This window comes from Spea bombifrons, chromosome 8 (genome assembly GCF_027358695.1).
Source record: "Spea bombifrons isolate aSpeBom1 chromosome 8, aSpeBom1.2.pri, whole genome shotgun sequence".
NCBI classification, from domain to species: domain Eukaryota; kingdom Metazoa; phylum Chordata; class Amphibia; order Anura; family Pelobatidae; genus Spea; species Spea bombifrons.
This window is the reverse complement of record NC_071094.1, coordinates 10,654,823-10,675,270: the sequence shown is the minus strand read 5'-3', so window position 1 is coordinate 10,675,270 and position 20,448 is coordinate 10,654,823. Positions and strand designations below refer to the sequence as shown.

Below are 20,448 nucleotides of genomic sequence, written 5' to 3'. Positions count from 1 at the left end.
GGTACAGAGGAGGAGAAGGACGTGGCAGCATAGAAAAAACAGTTAGTAGGTGGATTGAAAGCAGAAGGGTACCAAAGAAACAGAACTTGAAGCGAAGACTTCAAAACTTAAGGAAAGCATGTAGTATAACTGGGGAAAAAATAGAAAACATGTCATAGACCACCATAGATTATGGTATGCATGTAATCTTGGTAAATAAAACTAGGATGTTTTTTGATGGCATGGTAATAAATCCTATCTTTACATTATTACAGTCACATTATTAGTGTCAGCCTATGTTCCTGTTTCTCTCCAGTACTCCCTTTTTTTAGTCCTAGAAGCGAGTAGATGCGCTGTAAATCCATCATTGATTGAGGAGTTTCCTAAGGTCAAGCCTGATTGATATCATCAGGGACACATCTCAAGAGAACAGGTTTTAGGGAAACTTGCAGCACTAATGTTCCTCTGAGCTTAGCTTCAGTTGCTCAACTCACAAAAGCCGGTGATTTCAGACAGAATGTTGTCAGGATGTTTGTTATTACGAGAAAGGGCAAGCTGGCCCAGCAGTATCAAGGCTGTTTTCAGTCCCAGTTGGAAAGTTATTATCCCCAAATATGCAAAAAAAAAAACCTCATCTTATTTACAGATTCCAAATTGTGACTCACAGCTGTTGTGATGTCATCAAAATGCAATTAGTGCAACATCCCTATTAAGATCTGTGTGAAAAACCACCAGTTGTGGTAAAAGCGTATCGGGAAAAAAATGGACCAGGGGTCAATAGCCAGAACGCTCAGTTACTGCTATATAAACACTTGGTCAGGGTCCTCTTTGTCATCTCATAAGCCAGGAACAGGGCAGCATTGGAAGGGAATGCTCTGACCACAGTAGGCATCAGGCCACTGTACAGGGTTAAGACTCCTGTAAACAAAAAAAGAAAGAAATGAGTGGATACACAGTTTTACTGAGCATTACAGATAAATCACGTTCCTACAAGACACTACTGCCATCATATGCACTTTCCCATTTAAATTTTTTATTTACTATGCCTTGCGTGTGCTTGGAAGAATTCTGCAACAAGAGCACTTTCCTGCTACTGACTGGCAGCCACGAGTGACGCTAAACAGGACAACGGAGGGGAGCAGTGCGCTGAAGCTGCAGTTTTAAGGCAAGTTCCTTCATTTCTACCCCTACATGTTGAAGAATACGGGGATCAACTAGCCACAGAGATGATCTGGGGTATCCGCTAGCTTCTTGATTTACACTAGCTGAAATTGCACATCTCTGTCCCCAAAATAATTAACATTTCAACAAATTCTCCAAAACACAAAGAATGTTTTGTTTCAATACAAAAACCGGTAGATTTGAAGTATATAAAGTAGCAAACATCTACAGTATATAAATTAAAAAAAAGATACAACATTAACCCCACCGTTTCAAGCCCATTGTACAATAATGCTTCTCCCTACTCACATACTGCTGGCTTCTGACCTTCTGTCCTCAAAATGTGCAGCAAAGACAAGATGAAGCCTTCTTGACGCGACGCTAAAGATAGAACCTGAATTCTCGACTTTACAGAGTCCACTGGATATACTGCAAGCCAGAAACAGGCCCCTCCTATCCCGCCGCTTATTGTGACTACCAGCGCACCTGACATCGACAGGGGTGAAAAAAGCAATGTATTCACAAAGATAATGAGGAACATAATCCCTTAATCCCAGGTGATATAAAAAACTCACCTGGAGTCTTGTCACTTGTCTGTCTGCGAGTAAGGATACTGTTACTGAGCTCATAACCACCAAAAAAGAAGAAGTATCCTGGAATCTCCCGTAGCCATGTGCTACTGAGCCCACGAAACAGACCAGGCACACCATCTGAACTTAAGATAGCACGAACAACAGACCATGGACCGCTGCAGGTGTGAAAAGTACCAGAAAAAGTTAAAGATCATTCATAAAATGTACCAGTGATAAATACAAATCATTTGCCTTTGTTTGCTGAAAATAGCTTGTGAACTATACCACCACACTGTCAAAGTGCCCTCCACCTTCTGAATTCACTTACCTTTTCCCAGGTACACCTATGTAGCCTGACATACGCATTTCATGCTGGGTCTGCATGCGGCACTTCACCAATTCCGTAGGACAAAGGACCAGGGAGGAGAAAACTGAAGCTAGGGAACCAGAAGCAGCCTTATGCCAGTCACTAAAACAAATGGAGAAATACTCCATGACAAGCCACATTCAGAAGCATACATCCAGAAAATAATGATGCAAGAGGAAGGGAATATGAGCACATATCATAAAAAGGGGATGGAGCAATAAAAAGAAAATAATAAAAAATGAGGAGTCTGACAATGGAGTTTGGCATCAAGAGAAAACTAATAGAGCGTAAGGGAGTTCGGAGGAGGACAGAAATGTGAAGATATATAGCGTAAGCAATCAGTCAACGCCAACTATAACTAAACTATACACACCTGAGCTGTGATGTATCTCGAAGCCCCAGGGCTTGAGCAACAATGTTCTGACAGAACCCATAACATGCAAAAAGAACTGCATTTTCTGCCACATTTGCCACCAGGGCAGGGGTCGTACCATGATACAACCCACGCAGCCCCTCTGTGTTATACGTGCGCACAGCACAATCCAGGAAGCCTCGATATATGGATGGGAAAGCCTGCATCTTCACCTTTGCTGTGTCAAAAGGTTGTCCACTAACCACGCAAGCCACGCCACCTACAGGATAGACACAACATGACGCCAGACCTCAAAGGATATTGTCTGCAAGAGGCAGGTAATACGTACAATTACGTTCTAGGCATGATTAGAAATGGTAGTGACAAGGGCAGTGATTAACAATGCCTCCTGATCTTACAGAATTAACCTACCAACCTATGGCTGTTACATAGTAAAAAAGAGAAAAAAAAGAAAAAACATCTTTCACAAAGCACGGCATTTATATTGCACAGTAATGTGTGTGTTGAAATTCTCCAAAAGGAAATCAATGGCCCCTAGGGATTAACAACCATAGAGATTCCAATGAACCTTAGAAGAAACATGGAGAAATTAATTACAATCATTAAATTGTACAACCTGAAACATAGGAGAGAGAAATTGGTAACAGATGTGTTCAAAAGAAGATGTGCTCTATAGGAGCACCTTAACTTTGGTTTTAATATGTAGACAGGGACATCACCTACTGAACATACGTAATAAGATCACATAGGCCAGGTGCATGCTGGTCTCCTACAGTACATGCAGGTGCCCTTGTAAGACATCTAAAAACAAAAACACGCACCCATTGCCCCTGCTGTTAGGTTAATTAGCGCCTGCATTAGGTGAGAGGAGTTATTCTTGTCTTCTGACATATTGGCCTGAGTGAAGATAACTGAATGAATAAAAGATAGATTAACATCACACATACAGGTTAAACATATTTCATTCAAATACATAAAATACAAGAAAATGAGTAACACAGATAATGTTAATCACCTTACTGAAAAAGCAGCTTGATTTTATTGGAAGACAAGACAGTATAAAATCTCCTTGACATCACTATACATTATAAAGGTCCTGCCAGATTCTGCTGCTGGGAGGGCTTGGCTTGCCCTATATAAGGTATAATCAGATACATTTCCTTGCATATTGAATTATACATTATACGGGGGGGGGGGAGTTCAGCCTCTCGCTGAGAAAGCTGCCAGTGTTTGCCCTTTTTCATGAACAGCAGAGAGACTTAAAACCATAACTCTCCTGCCAACTCTCCCTTTATGGAATAAACCTCAAAAACTTGATGTTTTTAGACCTCTGGGACTATGGAGACACACTGTTGATTACATAAGTATGCAACGCTGTGTGATCAACCCTCACACAAATGTATCCCATGATTTAATCTCATAATTACATTAATGTCTAAGAACCACATTTAAACGAATAACAGCGGTTAAATTTAAATGAACAGGCATATAATATAGAAGTTAGAAAACTAGATATAAAACCCCTAAGCGCTATAAATCATTGCTTTAACCCCTTAATGACAAAGCCCATACATGTACGGGCTCAAAATGCATTGTTTTCAATGGGTTTAGGGAGCGCCCATTATCCTTAAGGGGTTAAAAGGGTCTTGCACAGAGGGGCCGCTGGGCATATGTGCATACGACTGGGATATGCTCCTAATGCATTCTTCTGCAGAGGCTGCATTCACTCATGCGCTATATAGAGTGCTTGTATAAGTTCCTCAGTTCTTATTACTGCTCAATATTGTTACACTACAAGGAATTGACCATGTTTTGTAAACGGAGTCTTCACATGAGTCATCTACACATACAATTCTATATGAATTAAACATACCACCCCATATATATTTTTTGTAAATGCACATTAGAGTCCATTCCTCATAGACATACAGTGTATTTTACCGCATGCAAATACATGCGACGCATTAACAAGGGTTACAAACCAAGATGCCTTTAACCCAATGTGTGAGGTCAACTTCCAGTCTAAGGAGATGGGCCAGCAGCAGTCACTGGGAAATACTGCCTTACCCTGCTGCACAGCACTGCAAGCACCCCGCTGCACAGCACTGCAAGCACCCCGCTGCACAGCACTGCAAGGACCCCAGCTGCTTCAGAAAGTTATAGTAAAATACATTAAATGAAATAAATCCTGAACTCCAATGACTTGTAAAAACACGTATGTAGTTGGGCCCGGAATGTCACTTTAAACATGTTACATAATAACATAGCTTCATTAAGCTTTACTCAAAGGGTTAACAAACTGTGCCCATAAGTGTATTAAACACGAGTGTTCTCGGTCACTGCAAGGAACTACATAAAGCCCCACGGTGACTAAACTCTCACCTGGCGACAGGCGGCTGACGTAATAATGCTGCGACAAGTGCGAGCACGCGCCGGCGAGATAAGGAACAGAGCGCGGATCATCGGCTGGCTTCGTGTGAGTCACGTGACTTAAACGAGTTTCCGTGGCGCGGAAAGAGGCAATCTTGACATCTCAGCGGAGTTGATCTGACCCGTACGGGGTGTTGTTTACGTTTCATTCACAGTATTAGCGTCAGCTGATGGGTTGTAATTTCCCCCAAGCAGATGTAGTGATCTGTGTTTAGTAGGTTTTATTAAATAGGTCTGCAGTGAAACCCAGCTCGTGCGTAGCTTCCGTTTGAAGGGATTATGGATATCGGTATCTCTGTCATTTTCTAATCTCCTACCATTAGGATGACTATAGATGTCTTCCCAGTGTGCATCTGCTGTACCCAAAACAGGGTGCATTATGGGTTTAGTTTACAGGCCACGTAATTAAATTAGTGTAGTAGTGGTTCTATTGGCTTAGGTGCTATACCTTTACCTGATTCACCAGGTTGCATTGCTTGTGTTTAGAGCTCTTTGGAAAAAAGGCTGTTTGTGTGATAGTTTGTAGATATGTCCCAAGCAGCCTCACCAAAACAGAAAGCTATTTCAGTACTCTGCAAGTACTTTGCATTCATTAAAAATGTCAAAATAAAAACAAAGCATTTGCCTTTGGGAGTAGCTGCAGCTCCCATCAATGGGCCAGTTTTTGTGCCAGCAGCCAATCAGTGTCAGCAAAGCAGCCCCTATTACAAATAGTGGAAGCACGAAGATGCTCCCAAGTGGAACAAAATATTGAAGACTGATCGTTATGCAGACATCTATTTCATCTACATCCTATACCGTAATATTGTATATATTTAAATTATATTAAGATACGTTTGGACTCGGGCATTTAATTATACCCTTGGTTTTATTTATTGCACATGGCCATTCTGCAATTATAGAATTAAGCTATTGTACCCTTACCTGATCTTCTGGTGTCGCTTGTAGACTTCGGTGGGGGCTGCTGTTTCTCTCTGCGCTGCTCTAACAGGAACGGAGCGGAGTCAGAGGTAAGCAGCAGGTCCCCTTTCCGGTAAAAAAAAAAATGTAAAAAAATCTACCACCACTGTATAAGACGCACCCAGTTTTTAGACCCCAATTTTTTCTAAAAAAGGTACGTCTTATACATGGGGAAATATGGTATATATTGTATCTGTACTTTAGTAACATCTAAAGTATTAGCAAACCTTTAAAAAATGCAAATAATGTCAAACTTCAGAAAAAAATAACTTAAAATTACAATTTACATCATTGCCATGTTTACGAGTTACAAACTGCAATCTCATAAGCCGTCATATGTAAGAGAAGAGATAAAACTCTTGTATATTGACGAAGACAAAATTCACAAGAATAATAACACCATTATATTTTACCGTGGTGTATTTATGTGGTCCAGCTGGTCCTTGCTGCTATAAATCCTGGTTCAGTGGAAATTAGGTGGAAAAAAAAATAACTCTCAAATTCTCAATTGCTGTAAAATTCCAATTAGCCAGGAGAAGATAGTAAATGCAAAGATTATTAGATAAAGTAATTATGAGAGTAAAACAATAATCCAGAAATCTCAGGATCTGAAAATTAATCTTTTTATATGGGAACCCCTCCTTTGTCTAAACATAAACATTTAAAGACAATGCTTATTACCATAATCTCCACCTATTGATCAGAATTATGGATTTTTACTTATTTTAATTAGAAACTTAATAGCATATTTCCGCACATTTATTTCCATTATTTACCACCGATCTAAGGAATACTTGTCAGAAAACATCTGGTGTTTATGTGTGTATTTCCAGAAGACGATTTCCAGAGATCCAGAAAACCTTCTCGGTTGTTAATCAGTTTCAGGGGTCTAGCGATGTCGCAACCTGTGAAATTCACATACATTGAGATAAAATAGTTTCTACTCCCAAAAATTTCTCCTGCTATTTAAACTACCCGTTTATTTAATCAGGCGATACTTGCTGAAGCAGCTATTTTCATCAAAGCTTCTTTGTTTTCATTAAGTGAGAAGAGGAGGGAAAACAAAATCCTTTTTACAATTTAAAGGAAACAAGATGGCTCCGACTCCATTTTGTATTAGTGCGTCGTATGCTAAAATATAATTCAATTGCTTTCCAGCATAATAACCGTCGCACAGCAAGTCACGCAAGATAAGCATTTACCCATCTTCCAAGACACTAATGCCCCGGAAGGAACCAAAAAAAGGGGTGGCCAGTTTTGGCCTTTGCTTTAGGGGGTTTGATTCTTGGGACACGGCTTGTCCTGAGGTAGATTTGGAACCTCTAATCTCTCCTGTACACCTATCCATGAAATCTCACAATCAGAGAAGTGAACCTCGGCTATCATATACACTTTTGGGTTTTGTTAGGGAAATCATTAAAAGGGACAGTCTGATGTATCCTACAATAGAAGAATGCTCTGTCAGAACTTTAATATGCATTCCTCCAAAATGGAGGGCAAAAAAGATCTTACGCACCATGCTGCAACATCTTCCTTTTATCTATGTATATATAAATTTACAAAAGAAAAACAAACATTTAGCAGCAAATCTGACTGGACAACGAAGATCATAAAAACCTAAGGAGGTCTAGTGTCCTAACGTTTGCTCAGAATCTTATTGTCGGGTAAAAAGTATTATATATATTGATACATGGTGTGCTCTCTAGTCCAAGCATAAAAATAGTAAATAGAATCTGGGAGGGAGCTGAAATCTTACTATTCTGTATATTAAAAGTATTTTTCAGGGTCTGGGTTGATTTAATTTTATTAATTTACTGTGTTTACTTGTTCAAATGACAATTTTTTCGCTTAAATGCCATTATATGTTATTATTGTTAAGTTATATGTTTGACACATTTAATTACCACCCACGTTTGTAAAACAGAACCCTACACACATGTATGTTACAAATATACCTGTCTGCCATGTTGGATTGTGGCCAAAGCCCATGAAATGATCAAGAGTAAAATTTTACCCGGAATCCCCACAGTTTAGAACAAAGCAATATCTTTAGAGTGCCTTTTGCCCGCCAATTCTGATTCACGGATGTTATGTTTTATCTCATAATAAATGTTATCTCTGATCGTAAAATTCTTTCAGATCACACCAAATGTTATAATTCAAAATGAGATTATAAAAACGGGAGTTAATTAAGATATTTATTGTGAAAACACAACCTACAAAATATGAAGCAATATCTTTTGAGGGCCTTAGCCCGCCAAATTCGAATCACATTTATGGAATGTATGTTGAGGTAGGGTACTACCATTTGTCATCAAATAAGTGTTTTATGTACATGTCATATCTTTATATTGAATAAAAATATTTAAAAAGATTGCAGCGATGGAGTCTTAAGTGTTACAAATGGTTTAGTTTAACTATTAATTTGCTGTCTGCAATGAGGCTTTTTTTAATCTTATTTGTCAAACAATGACTTTTCATTGAAAATACGATGGCGATGCTAAACATGCACGTGCGGTTCAACCTCTGTTTAGTGCTAGTTTTTGTCTGGAAAAGCCTAAAATGGGTCATTGAATGAAGCCCCCGCTGCCTCAGGTGTTGGCAAGTGAAAAAAGTCAATAACGTTTCAGACACTTATTGAAAAAAAAAAGGTTTAAAATTCCATTTATTTATGAACGGTTATCACATCTCATTGTTGAATAACCAGAAACAACTCCTAGCCTAGCTGTGAGGAGAAGGAGACACTTAGGACATGAGAATTATGTAACAAACAGAGCAAAAGGAACTAAGGTGAAGGGGACTGTGGACAGGAGCTGGATTAGACTATGCCAGCACGCAACAACCGCACAAAGAAATCTACACAAAAAAAAAATATGGTCCAGAATATAAAATATAAACAAAAACACAGCCTTTTCAGTTGGCGCTCTGGCCAGGTGGATCATTAATAACCAAAATCCAAACTGCATGATGGACAGAGGTGGCAGGAAAGTAGGGCACCGTGGTACTAAATACTTTACAGCTTTTTTGGGGGGGGGGATTGAAATCCATTCTTTGCCAGAGCGTATAGACAAACTTAGTACCCTCTTCATTAAGCTTTTCACATTATATAAATTTTACCTGCTAAGAAGTAGTGCCACCCTCCCTTGAACAAAAATGTGGATAAAAATTAAAGGGTCAGTCCATCTGTTCTGAAAACCGAAGAACCACGTGAACACTACCAATACAAAACCAGTCTCACTAGCCCACATGGCAGCACAAATGGCCCAATTCAATGCAATCAATATCGCCGACGTTTGTTAGGACCAAAGTCAGCTCCGGGGGCTCCGCGGGGGAAAGCAGGCTGGTTGTTTCCACCAAGGGTTTCTATGTTGGGAGCCTGTCCAAAGCGCTCAGTTGGAGGGGTAGCCTGCAGGTTGGGGGAGGCAACAAAAACAATGTATAAATATACAGATCGACGTAATATACTGGTAGTTTAGCAGTGGTCGCTAGAACCTTACCATTCCGATAGCAGCTCCCTCAGGCATCATCGCACCAGGCCCTGCAGATGCTGCCGTGCCAGCAGGAACATTACTTCCACCCATTGGGGGCCGGTTATTAATGCCTATTGAGCCTGTTTAAAATAAAATAAGTGAAAAAATACTCTTACGCACAATTAAGAGAAGACCAAAAAGGTATGAGATAATAGATAAGACTATACCTGGCAGGGCCATCTGCGCCATTCTAATATCAGCTTCCCTCTGAAATGACAATGAAGTAACAACTCAACATTCATGTCTTATTTCTAGGACAGGCACACAAGCGTGGGTAATAGCACACGCATGTCATTTTAAACGCATGATAAAATCTCTTACAATTCCACTGATTATAATTAATGGAATATTATTATCTGCAGGTCCTTCCGCTAACCAACGATCCAGATCAGAAGCACCCGTCAAATGTTCAACAGATATTATTGCGACAACCATAACTACTATTTTCTATATAAATGGTGCTTTCTGGTATACACAAGTGCACCCATACATGATGGTTGATGAAATGTAAATAAAGCAACAAAGTTGTCTTTACCCAGAATTAAATATGGATTTACATAGGTACAGTCCTAAAGATACGGCACTTGAGGGAGATTTATTTGCCGGCTATACTGACCACAAGTGCTTGAGTAGAACAGGCCAGGAGAGAAACAAAACAAAACAAAAAAAGGTAGTACTTGGGTCAGCGAGACTCCTACGTTTGTCATTAATAGGGGGAAGCCAATACTACATTTTTTTTTTCTTTTAGCCAGTTGTCTTTATTCTCGGTATTGTTCTTTTCTTGGAAATGTATCTAATAATTACCAGATCTGGCACATCTACTCTGCTTTGGGTTGGGTCCATTGAGCCGGACTAGAGGCTCTTTTCCATCGTATACCAAGAGATAAAATGTACAACACAAACATTGAAATGTTTAAACCATTGCGATGTTACTGTAACCAAACATGTAACGTAAAGTTTTTTTTTTTTCTTCTGAAGCACCACTAACACTAAAAAAAATTTGATGGAACTCTAAATAGGTATTGGTTGTTTACATCATAACAAGGGAGGAGTCATTACATTTAGAAGGTACACAGTGGTTTCAGTTCAGACATCTGCGTCTACATTTACATATGTAAGAATCACATCTGTTGAGTGACCCTTATCGATTTGTGCTCTGTGTAAATTGCCAATTGTAAGTGAATGGGGGGAGGGGCATGAAACAGGACGGTCAATTTCTTTTGTTGCACAAAGGACAGTCGCCTCTTATGTGATTAGCATGTGAAAGGGTATATTTGCGACTGGGAGAAAAACTAACATAATATGTGCCAGAGGGCCTTCTGCACAATGACATAATGTCGAGTTGGAGAGTTAGGAAATAGAGCCTTTAAAAACAAGTGGTACAAAAATTGTACATTCATATAACAAGCTTGAAGCCTTTAATATAAGCAGAACCATTTTTGTACATTCATATACGTTTTCTAAGATCCGTTCAAACTTAGACAAGGGACAACAGGAGGTCTTGAATGTTTCTGCAACTCCACATATATGCTAGCCCACAGAATGGTAAAAACATCTTTTCTAATGCTGCAAAATCCACTTTCACGTAGAGCGAAGTACACTCACAGCATCGGGGTAGTTTCCTTTGAAACCCTCCTGCTGACGCCGAAGCATCTCCTCTTGTTGTCTTCGAGTTTCTTCCTCGCGCCGTCTACGTTCTTCCTCGTGTCTGTGGGCACACACAGCATTAAAGCGCTGCCAGACAAGCCCACCTCAAACAGAGAACACTCTCGCTGCCCATACCTGAGCTCCATCTGCTTCCGCTTCTGAACTTCTTGGTTATGCAGCTCCTCCATCCTACGCAGCTCTTCCTGGCGTCTCATCAGGTCTGAGCGCGAGCAAGGAAAGGGAAAAATAAGTGGTATAAATTTACATTTATTCCGCAATCCAGCATGCAACTTTTGGCTCACCAATGGGTGCAGAATATGTGTTGACTATTGTGATAATACCAACTGTAAGGGACTCAAAGGGTAGCTGTTTAGCTATTTTCATGCATTCAAAGAAAAGCTGGAGATGCAGAATATCACAAATAAAAGTAAATAAGGCAATGGATAGTACGGCCCCTCAAACTTGTAAAATCACAAATAAAAATGTCTAACATATAGACTATGCAAACTGTATATATTTCATAGTGAAGTGTCATTTTTAATATTAATTGCAAAAATATTTTATATTTGCTTTCTCCTAATTCTACTCCTAAAAGTTTGTGATTTGATGAAAGAGCATGGCAGCGGCCACATCTTTTGGTTACGCCAATATTCAATACGGCAACAAATATACAGGTGGACTCACCTTGCCGCATAAGCATGACCTGGTGCTCATGTCTTGCTGCCTCCATCTCTACCTCCATCTTCTCTTGTGCCTCCTTGATGTTCCTATCAACTTGGTCTTGTTGCTGCTTCTCCATTTCGATGAGTGCTTTCCAGCGCATTGCATATTCATACTCAAAGGAACCAGGCTGGGCAAAGCGAGGAGGCTGCTCTCGTTCCCTGATAGCAGGGCAATAAAATAATATTCAGTACTTCAAAACATAAGCCAAAGGTGACAAAATATATGTCTAGGAGATGATGTTTTTTTACAGATATAAAAATATGGGCGATATGGCTTCATTTGCCTTGGTAATGCTTCCGCCACAGGTTTATCCCGTCAATACAATTCATTGCCCCACTGTGGTCTGTGACAGTTCTAAATTAATATAAAGGAATATTGGCAAGTCAAAAGGTAAGATTATACACTAAAGATGTACATCTACCCACAGCCCTGTCATAACTTTGAGTGTGTCCTGTAAACATAGACACGTCAGTAAAGCGAGTAAGCGCATAAGAAAAGTGATTTGCTAAACTGCTTTTCCGCAGGCGCTTTGTGCATTTGTTTTTTCAGAGAAACCTGGAAATTTCACATAATGAAATCTAATTGGGGCAGCCTGTGGCAGGACCAAAATTACAGTTCAATCTCTTACTCATCTCCTCACCTAACATCGACTTAAAGGAAAACTCCTACCGCCAGCCACAACATGCGGCATATTTAAATCATGCGCTGGGCACTTAGTTTTGTTATTTAAAGCAGAAGGGCAAGAAAAACATACCCATATTTCTGCCCAGGTATTCCTTAGCTCCCATTTTCCCCCAGTGGCACCTACATGCAGTACAGCCATTAATTGCTCCAGTTGCATGTTGCCTTCACCACTTAAGACACCAAGAGGAGATTCTAGCCCAAGCTTTGTCACAAGCCGGTATATTTTGCAATATTTGACTTGTGTGAGATAGTCTGAAGCAATTTGCAGCATAAATATTTACAACATTACATTGTCTGCTGCACTGTGTGAGACGCAACTGGTGCGGTGTTCCAATCTCCAAGAGGCTTCCAGGTCGCGGAAGCCAGCTTTACAAATAGAGGATCACGGGTAGGGGACTACTTGCGTGAAATATAGGAATAAGTGCTAAATGTATGCAACAAATATTACATACATGTTTCCTACAACAAAAGGACATGAATGTATGGTGGGAGTTCCCCTGTTACATGGGGTTAGTGGGGATGAGTAATCATGCGGATTGAGAAAGGTTGGGATACCTTACCCCAAATAAGCAAAACTCCATTACATATGATGATTTAGCACAAAGAATTGTAAAAAGCAAAAATACACTTTAAAGGAATTTTTTGGATCATACTTGTGGTAGGTCTGATTCTTGACGATAAGCTTTTCTGGAAGTCCTTCTTCCTCATCATGTTGATCCATTGGTTCAACAGTTATAGGACGGGGGAACCTGCAAACAAGAATTATATATATTGGATTGCATTATTTTCCAGGTTAGCCATAGATCAGCATTTTAATTTGTCTCAAAACAAATGCCTTATTTTATTCCGAAACCAATTATGTAACATGCGCATTAAATACTCACGCAGTAAGAAGATAGGAGCCATCAGCACAGCGGTCGAGAGCTTTTCGTGCAGATGGCTTTGAGGCAAATTCCACAATGCCTTTTCCGGTGGCCCTTCCACGATCATCCACAATTACCACCGCTCTCTCTACCTGTCCAAAAATGGAGAAGGCCTCTTCCAGCAGCTCGTTAGACACAAACTGAGGGAGATTTCGCACAGACAACGCTGCACTGTGGCAGGCAAAACGGACACGTAGCTGTTTCCCCCGCAGAGGCAAGTTGTCAAGCTCAGCCTTTGCTATCTCAGCAAGAGTACGTGTTTCCTGTAAAGAAGGCATATACCAGTTAAGTGGACTTGAGATACGTGCGTCAAACCTAAGTATACTACCCAGAAGAAAAAGGATCTCACAAACAGAGATTTAAGGGTTTGGGTTAATAAGAAAATTCACGAAACCATGCAAACTTTTGTTACTCAGACTAAACGAAACATCGAACGTCTGGAAAGCTTGTGTGATTACATTTTACTCCAATCACTGCTACTAATAAAGCTTCTTCCTTCTGGTCAACACTGAAATAATCAATACTATACCAAACAAACTCACGTTTGGGCAACCTACAAGCACTGCTATACACCTTCAAATATAGCTTATATTTTCCTAGACTGGACACAGCCAAACCCTGCTTTATACACGCAATATCTTAATTACTAAAATTCTTCACCTCTTAAAGATTTAACTAATGATCTGCCTATCCCTAATACAATTCATAACATTTAATACGGTCATTGCAGTCTAGTAAAATAGATCCTGTATAGTCTTTGGAGTTGTTTCATGTATTCTCTATGATTCAATGTATAAATACCCTTTTTTTTTTTTAACAAACACCCTCATCTCACTATTCTACCATCTTTTAACAGGACATGCTAGTCTTCACATGGTTATATGGCATGGGACCATTCATCTTATTAACACTACATATAAGACTGAATAACCGCTTACTTGGACGATGGTGTCTGCTTGCGATATAAAGTAAGAATAGCTAATTTCCGATTTGTTTATGTTTTGTGATGCAGACCAACTGGCACATTACTTAGGTTTCACTATACCCCTAGTAGGTATTTCAGCTCATCAGTAGAGCTAAATGAAAATGGCAGCCATTTTCAAAACCCCAGCACTTCTTAAAAGCAAAGTCACGCATACCGCTGCGATTCTACCCACTCACCAGTCTGATGAAGCCAAATCCTTTATCCTTGTGAATGAAGATCTCGCCAGCTTTGCCATATTTCTCAAACATTTTGCGAAGTTCATCCTCCGTAACGTCAGGCGGAAGATTGCCAACAAAGAGACGGCTTCTCTGAGTGAACGTTTTCTCACATGGTTTGCGGAAGTTCTTCAGATCGATGGTCACTCCGTCATCTGGGAGCATATTGTAGAGGAGAGAACAAGTAATGGACCAGTGACAAACATTTGTTTTCACCAATCTAAATCATCTGGAAGCAAACCGGCAAGCAACGCCAAATTGGTGACAAACAAAACCGTATGTAACGGATTCTCTGTACAGGCTGAAGGCAGGCAGCATCATGGTACATTGCATATGCGATGCCAAACACACATATAGGAAGACTTCAGACACTTACTGGGACTGGGCATTTGCTGCCCATTGGTGGGCGATGGGGTCTCTTGCTGCATCTGTTGATGGTGTTGGTGCATCTGCTTCCGAGGAGCATGGTTCTGCTGGTTAAAGCCACGGTTTCCCTGCATGATTCTACAATATTAAAAGAAAAAAAGGCAAAAACATATGATGAAGGGGCTGCTATTAATGTCACATAATTTAAAGATGCTACCTGCAGGGGACAAACGAAACCCCCACCCCAAACATCTTTAAAAGGATCAACCAGAAATTACTTTTTTTTTTTTTTAATCCCAACCTGCCAAAACCTTTTGTTTCAGCAACCGTTTAATCTCGCCAAAGGACTTTCCAATCAAAATGATCCATTAGTTGAGCTGATGTGGCCTTCTGCACAAATCTACCCCATCGTATAATTTGAACAGTAAGAGCGATTTCTCAGTCTTTATATAAATACATTTGCAGCACAAAGAACTCAAAGCCCAATCTAAACCAGGAGGCTTTATAAATATTCCTAAGAGTTCCACGTATGAAAGAAAACCATTTATACCGTGGAACAATATGCCCTATATAACAAAAAGAACAAAATGAGGCAAAAGCAATAAATATGCTGCAGGCACCATAGAAACCAATCATATGTGCTTTATGAGGAACGTCTCTTTCTTAAAATGAGTCTTTATTAATATAACCCATTCACAGAAGACCATCCTCAATTAACTCATTCTCAGCCAGCTATCACAGAAGGTCGAATGTAAAGAATTACATTTTTATCAACAACAGCACTAGAAAAAGCCCAGAATCGCCTGATTTTAAATGTAAGATGCTATTCCGGCTAAGTAAACCATCCCATTCCTGATAACCCGCCCCCGATGAGGCTATGGCCTGCATGCACTACCCTGGCTTACAGAGCCGATTAACCAACTACGGGAGCAGCCGGACATTACCCTCCCTCAGATAGTGAGATAAAGCCCCCCTGCCCGGTGTAATACCGTAAAGAACGTACTGCACACACAATCCGTTCTTCTCCTCGGAACTACTGCACGACCTCCCGCGCAGCAAAGGAAGCTCGTGCCCGACGGAAACGGCTCACAACCAAACCCCCTACAACCGCTGCTTATTTTTGCACTGCTATTCGCTAGCTGCTTTGTCCTTCACTCAACAAGCGTTCTCTGGATTGGCTGAACTTTGCGGGAGCCAGGGTTTCGATTCCATTCAGCTTTTCTCATTGGTTAGCTTTCATTGTAAGCGGCCAGGAGGGGGAGGTAGAATGGCTTTATTGTTCGGAAAGGCAAGCTTGTGTGAGAGTGGAGGAGGAAGGGGATAATGGGGATCTAAGTAGGCATGCGCAGTGCGAATCCATTCAAAATAAAAAGCTATATTCTATAGCGTGGGTCCACAAAGCGTGTGCAATGTCTCCGAGGTGGTTGCATTCATTGGGGTAACAGTGGTTTTCTCCAATACATATGAAACCAAAATGACCGCCCAGTAAAGGAGGGTTAATAATGTGCTGCAGACACCCGATATTGATCAAAGTGACAGGGTGGCATCTCTGACCCAGCAGAGCCATCCAATAATACCCATACCCCTGGACTTTCTGGATGAGCTGACCCTGAGACTTTTGAAATATTAACCCTTTAATAGTCCATCGTGATCCTTCTGTGTAGTGATTTGTAAATGCCTTAACCAAATGGCTCTATAACACTGATAGCAAAAGCACCAATTGTCAGTCTTGCATATGATCACAAAAGCGTAGAAAAGAGTTGGAAAAGTGCATCTTTTATTTGGATATTATTCAACGGAAAATCAAGTTGCAAATATATCAGTATATATTCAATACATTGCCTGCAAGGAGAGGGCAAATTACCTAGTTTTCCAACTCAACGCACCACAATAAGACACTGGGATGTCCCTTTAATAGTTGCAGAGATTCTCTTGTGGTGCCCACCAATTTTTCTAAAAGTGGTCCTACAAATGTAGCGCTTGGGATGCTCGGGTGTTATTAAACCGAAGCTGAATATTAAGGAGTCAACTCTAGACTGTGACCCAGAACATCTGCCCTTTTTTCTTGAGAATCTGAGATTGAAGTAAGAAGCCTGGCATGCCTTCTAGTTCCCAGGCGTGCCCAGAATGGTCGCTTCACCTTCCTATGCTGATGGTCCAGAATGATGCTTTGGGTCATTGAGATGCTTGATTTTCCCCTAAACTATATATATATATATATATATATATATATATATATATATATATATATATATATATATATATATATATATATATATATATATATATATATATATGCAACCAGAAAAAAATATTTATGTTTTGGAACCCAATGTGCCTTTGTTATTTACATTTCAAGGCAATGTGTAAACATATGAAGCAATTTACTCCACAGATCAAATGTAGGGAAAATAACAATGGTTGCGCACACCAGGATATGGGTATATTTCTAAATGTTGCAGGTGATGTGAGCAGGGGCCATTCCTCGCCACGTAAATCAAAAGACTTCTTAGGAATGTTTTGCATAGAAACATGACAGGGATAATGTCATTAAAGGTATATTTAGTTATATACTGTGACATATCCTGGCCTAGGAGCCCCTTTAACCCCTAAAAAACATGGATACTGTTTGTATGGTTAAACAATAGACATCCCTCACATACCATAGTGCAGTAGAACTGGATATGTTAACACAAGCAGTGGTTACTCTAAAAATAGAATGAAATCCCAAACTGTGAGATGTTCTTGCTTAACGTTTAGCCGTGTGTCTCAGGAATACACGTTATAAAGATGTCCTTTATAAATGAATGCCGGTTGCATTATTGAACCGGCACCTTATGGTAAAATGTAGCCACATATCAAAAGTTCCATTGACCAGCTTTCTGGAAATATATTCAGAAAGACGCATTGTTGTAAATCTGTTGTAAAGCAGTCTTTGTTTTTTTTTTAATGTAAATATTGCCCACATTTATCAATCTAATCAAAAAGAAATGGTGCGAGAGGACCATTGAAAATATGTATTCCTAACATCGTTTTTCCCCCATACGTCGTTTCACTTTTTAGAGTTATTCAAGGTTAGGGTCCATTCTGTCACAAACCTCTTGTAGGAAGACTAGATTTTATCATCTACATTCAAGATTGTCGAAAATGAATACATTTTATTAGGCCAGCATAAAAAAGGTGAAAAGTCCCATAAGCTTTTTTACAGGATCATTACACCTGAAGAAGAGACAGAGGTCCTGAAAGGTTATGTGACTACATCTTTTTCTGTGGTGGCACAGTCAAAGTATTACCTTCTACTAAAGACTCAAGGAGGAATTTAAATTCACAGCTGGTCAAGCCAAGTGAGGGCTTGTGTGGGTCACAAGTATCTAACAGTACTCGAGAGACTCCTGACCATTACTGTAGCTTAGGTATGTCACCCAGATCCAGACTTCAAAGTTCATTAATAGGATTAACCAGAAGGCCAGCTAGGCTACTGCTTAGGGCGACTAACAAAACATGTTCCCTGCTATGGACATGTGAATAGAGTGTAAAGGTGCAAGCATGAGAATTAATCTCAGTTTGGCTCTGAACATTAAACCCCAGGGATATGGGGATCCAACACAACTACATGAGATAGCTACAGTATCCACAAAAGTGAGTACGCCCCTCACATATTTGTAAATATTTTATTATATCTTTTCATGTGACAACACTAAGGAAATGACGCTCTGCTAGAATGTAAAGTAGTGAGTGTACAGCCTGTATAACAGTGTAAATTTACTGTCCCTTCAAAATAACTCAACACACAGCCATTAATGTCTAAACCTTGGCAACTAAAGTGAGTACCTCCTAAGTGGAAATGTCCAAATTGGGCCCAAAGTGTCAATATTTTGTGTGGCCATGTTATTTTCCAGCACTGCCTTAACCCTCTTGGGCATAGAGTTCACCAGAGCTTCACAGGTTGCCACTGGAATGTGAGCTACAATTGTAGCTGATCCACTCATGAACAGGAGACCCAGGCCAGGAGTCTTCATAGATAAAATGTAACTTTTATTGTTACAAGGTAACGTCAACACGGTGCGATGGAAAGCAAGTCAGCAATCACCCTGACGCGTTTCATTCATTTAGGACTTACTAACAGGTCTGCTTCTGTTGGACACATTCGGGTATAAATACCCCAAACAGACACAGGCACAACAAAAGTTTCTATGTCGGGATCCATATACCGCATGCTTTGTCACTATGTAAAAAATTGTATTCAATTATACACTGAAGGTAGTAACAAAAGTAGAATGTGTCTGTTGTCTCCCCTGCGGTCAACCACTCTCTTGGCCAAGAGATCTCTGGATCGTTTTCAATGGGTACTCTCTCTGAGTCTACCAATAAGATCTCTGGTCTGTTTTTGATATAATTATTCAGTACTACATATCTTTTTTAGGCAAAAAAAACTAGATGGTTAGGATGACGGGCCTAAGCACGAAGCATGGTATTCCAAGACTTGTTCTTCCTATAGACATCTGTAATAATGCTGCCCAAGGTAGCGTTGCCCTCAAGTGCCCCAAAAATATACTGTAGTCAAGTGAGTCTCAAGGGTAAATTTTAAACTCGTTATCTGATTCACTACCCTGCCAAATAAGAATCAAATCATCAATTTACCTATAATAAAGCAAAATCGATGATTAGAGACAGCAAAACAAGATCTCAGGAATAATGTTTGATGTGTGCAGACAGGTTTCTTTGTGTTGAATAAATTAAATGCCAGCATCCATGCAAAATGCATCAGGATATGCGTGCATTAGGCATGCGTGCATTAGGCATGCGTTAAGCTGCCATCTAGTGGTGAACATTGAAATTGAAAATAAATAAACATGCTATTTCTGTGGATGACTGTGCACGGTGGCCCAGTGATGACACTTATAATATCATTACAAAGTTATAGCTGATAACTTTTCATTCAAGCAATATGGAGCAGTAACAGATTTCCACATACTAAAGCTTTTGACAAATGCCACCCAGCTGTATGTAAAAGCAATACATTGGCATGATGAAATGAATCCGGTGTTCAAAGACTGTCCTGCTGCACAGTAAAATCATGCCATTCCCATTTTTTCGGGGATCAATGAAACAAATTCATTTTGGTTTAATGTCCCTGTCTATATGCAATCTATTCACTAGCTCCCAGTGCTTACCCTTGTGGCTGGGTTTAGTATTGAACACAATTGCCACTGGCAGATAATACTGAAACATGGACCTTTAGTGTCTAGAGGTGCGTCCCATTCATGACTGAAAACAGAAAACACTGAATATAAAGAAAATGATAAAGAAAAAGCGTTAGCTCGGATGAAACCCTTGATAAGAGACTTGATTAAGTTACAGTTGAAAATTGTTCCCCCTTGTTTACAAACCATTATTGTTGATATATTTTCTAAAGGAGGTAACAGCCTCACCAAAGAAAACAGCATATTAAAGTACTTTACGAGTTCTCGAATCAGCATTCTTTATTTTTTTAACTTACCTTAAAGAGAAGCTGTAGTTCCCCACCTGCTTC

General features: G+C 39.9%; 2 protein-coding genes across 3 annotated transcripts; both read right to left on the bottom strand.

Moving 5' to 3' along the window:
• Nucleotides 1-769: 769 nt before the first annotated feature.
• LOC128503313 (mitochondrial ornithine transporter 1-like) lies at nucleotides 770-6,140 on the bottom strand. The gene is made up of 9 exons (XM_053473356.1): nucleotides 6,130-6,140; nucleotides 5,807-5,866; nucleotides 4,835-4,941; nucleotides 3,274-3,363; nucleotides 2,453-2,711; nucleotides 2,041-2,181; nucleotides 1,716-1,888; nucleotides 1,468-1,626; nucleotides 770-897 (listed from the first exon to the last, which is right to left on the bottom strand). Exons 1-9 carry the CDS (start codon nucleotides 6,138-6,140, stop codon nucleotides 770-772), a joined length of 1,128 nt encoding a protein of 375 aa, XP_053329331.1.
• Nucleotides 6,141-8,490: 2,350 nt separating this feature from the next.
• On the bottom strand, nucleotides 8,491-16,039 carry NONO (non-POU domain containing octamer binding). Of its 2 annotated transcripts, none has more exons than XM_053473717.1 (11): nucleotides 15,919-16,039; nucleotides 14,926-15,053; nucleotides 14,511-14,704; nucleotides 13,311-13,612; nucleotides 13,080-13,175; nucleotides 11,704-11,900; nucleotides 11,155-11,239; nucleotides 10,978-11,080; nucleotides 9,540-9,579; nucleotides 9,340-9,452; nucleotides 8,491-9,248 (listed from the first exon to the last, which is right to left on the bottom strand). In XM_053473717.1, exons 2-11 carry the CDS (start codon nucleotides 15,047-15,049, stop codon nucleotides 9,120-9,122), a joined length of 1,383 nt encoding a protein of 460 aa, XP_053329692.1. In that variant the 5' UTR covers nucleotides 15,050-15,053; nucleotides 15,919-16,039; the 3' UTR covers nucleotides 8,491-9,119. The 2 variants fall into 2 exon arrangements, with proteins under 2 accessions (XP_053329692.1, XP_053329691.1); XM_053473716.1 differs by having other exon boundaries at nucleotides 15,905-16,003.
• Between the last annotated feature and the right edge of the window lie 4,409 nt (nucleotides 16,040-20,448).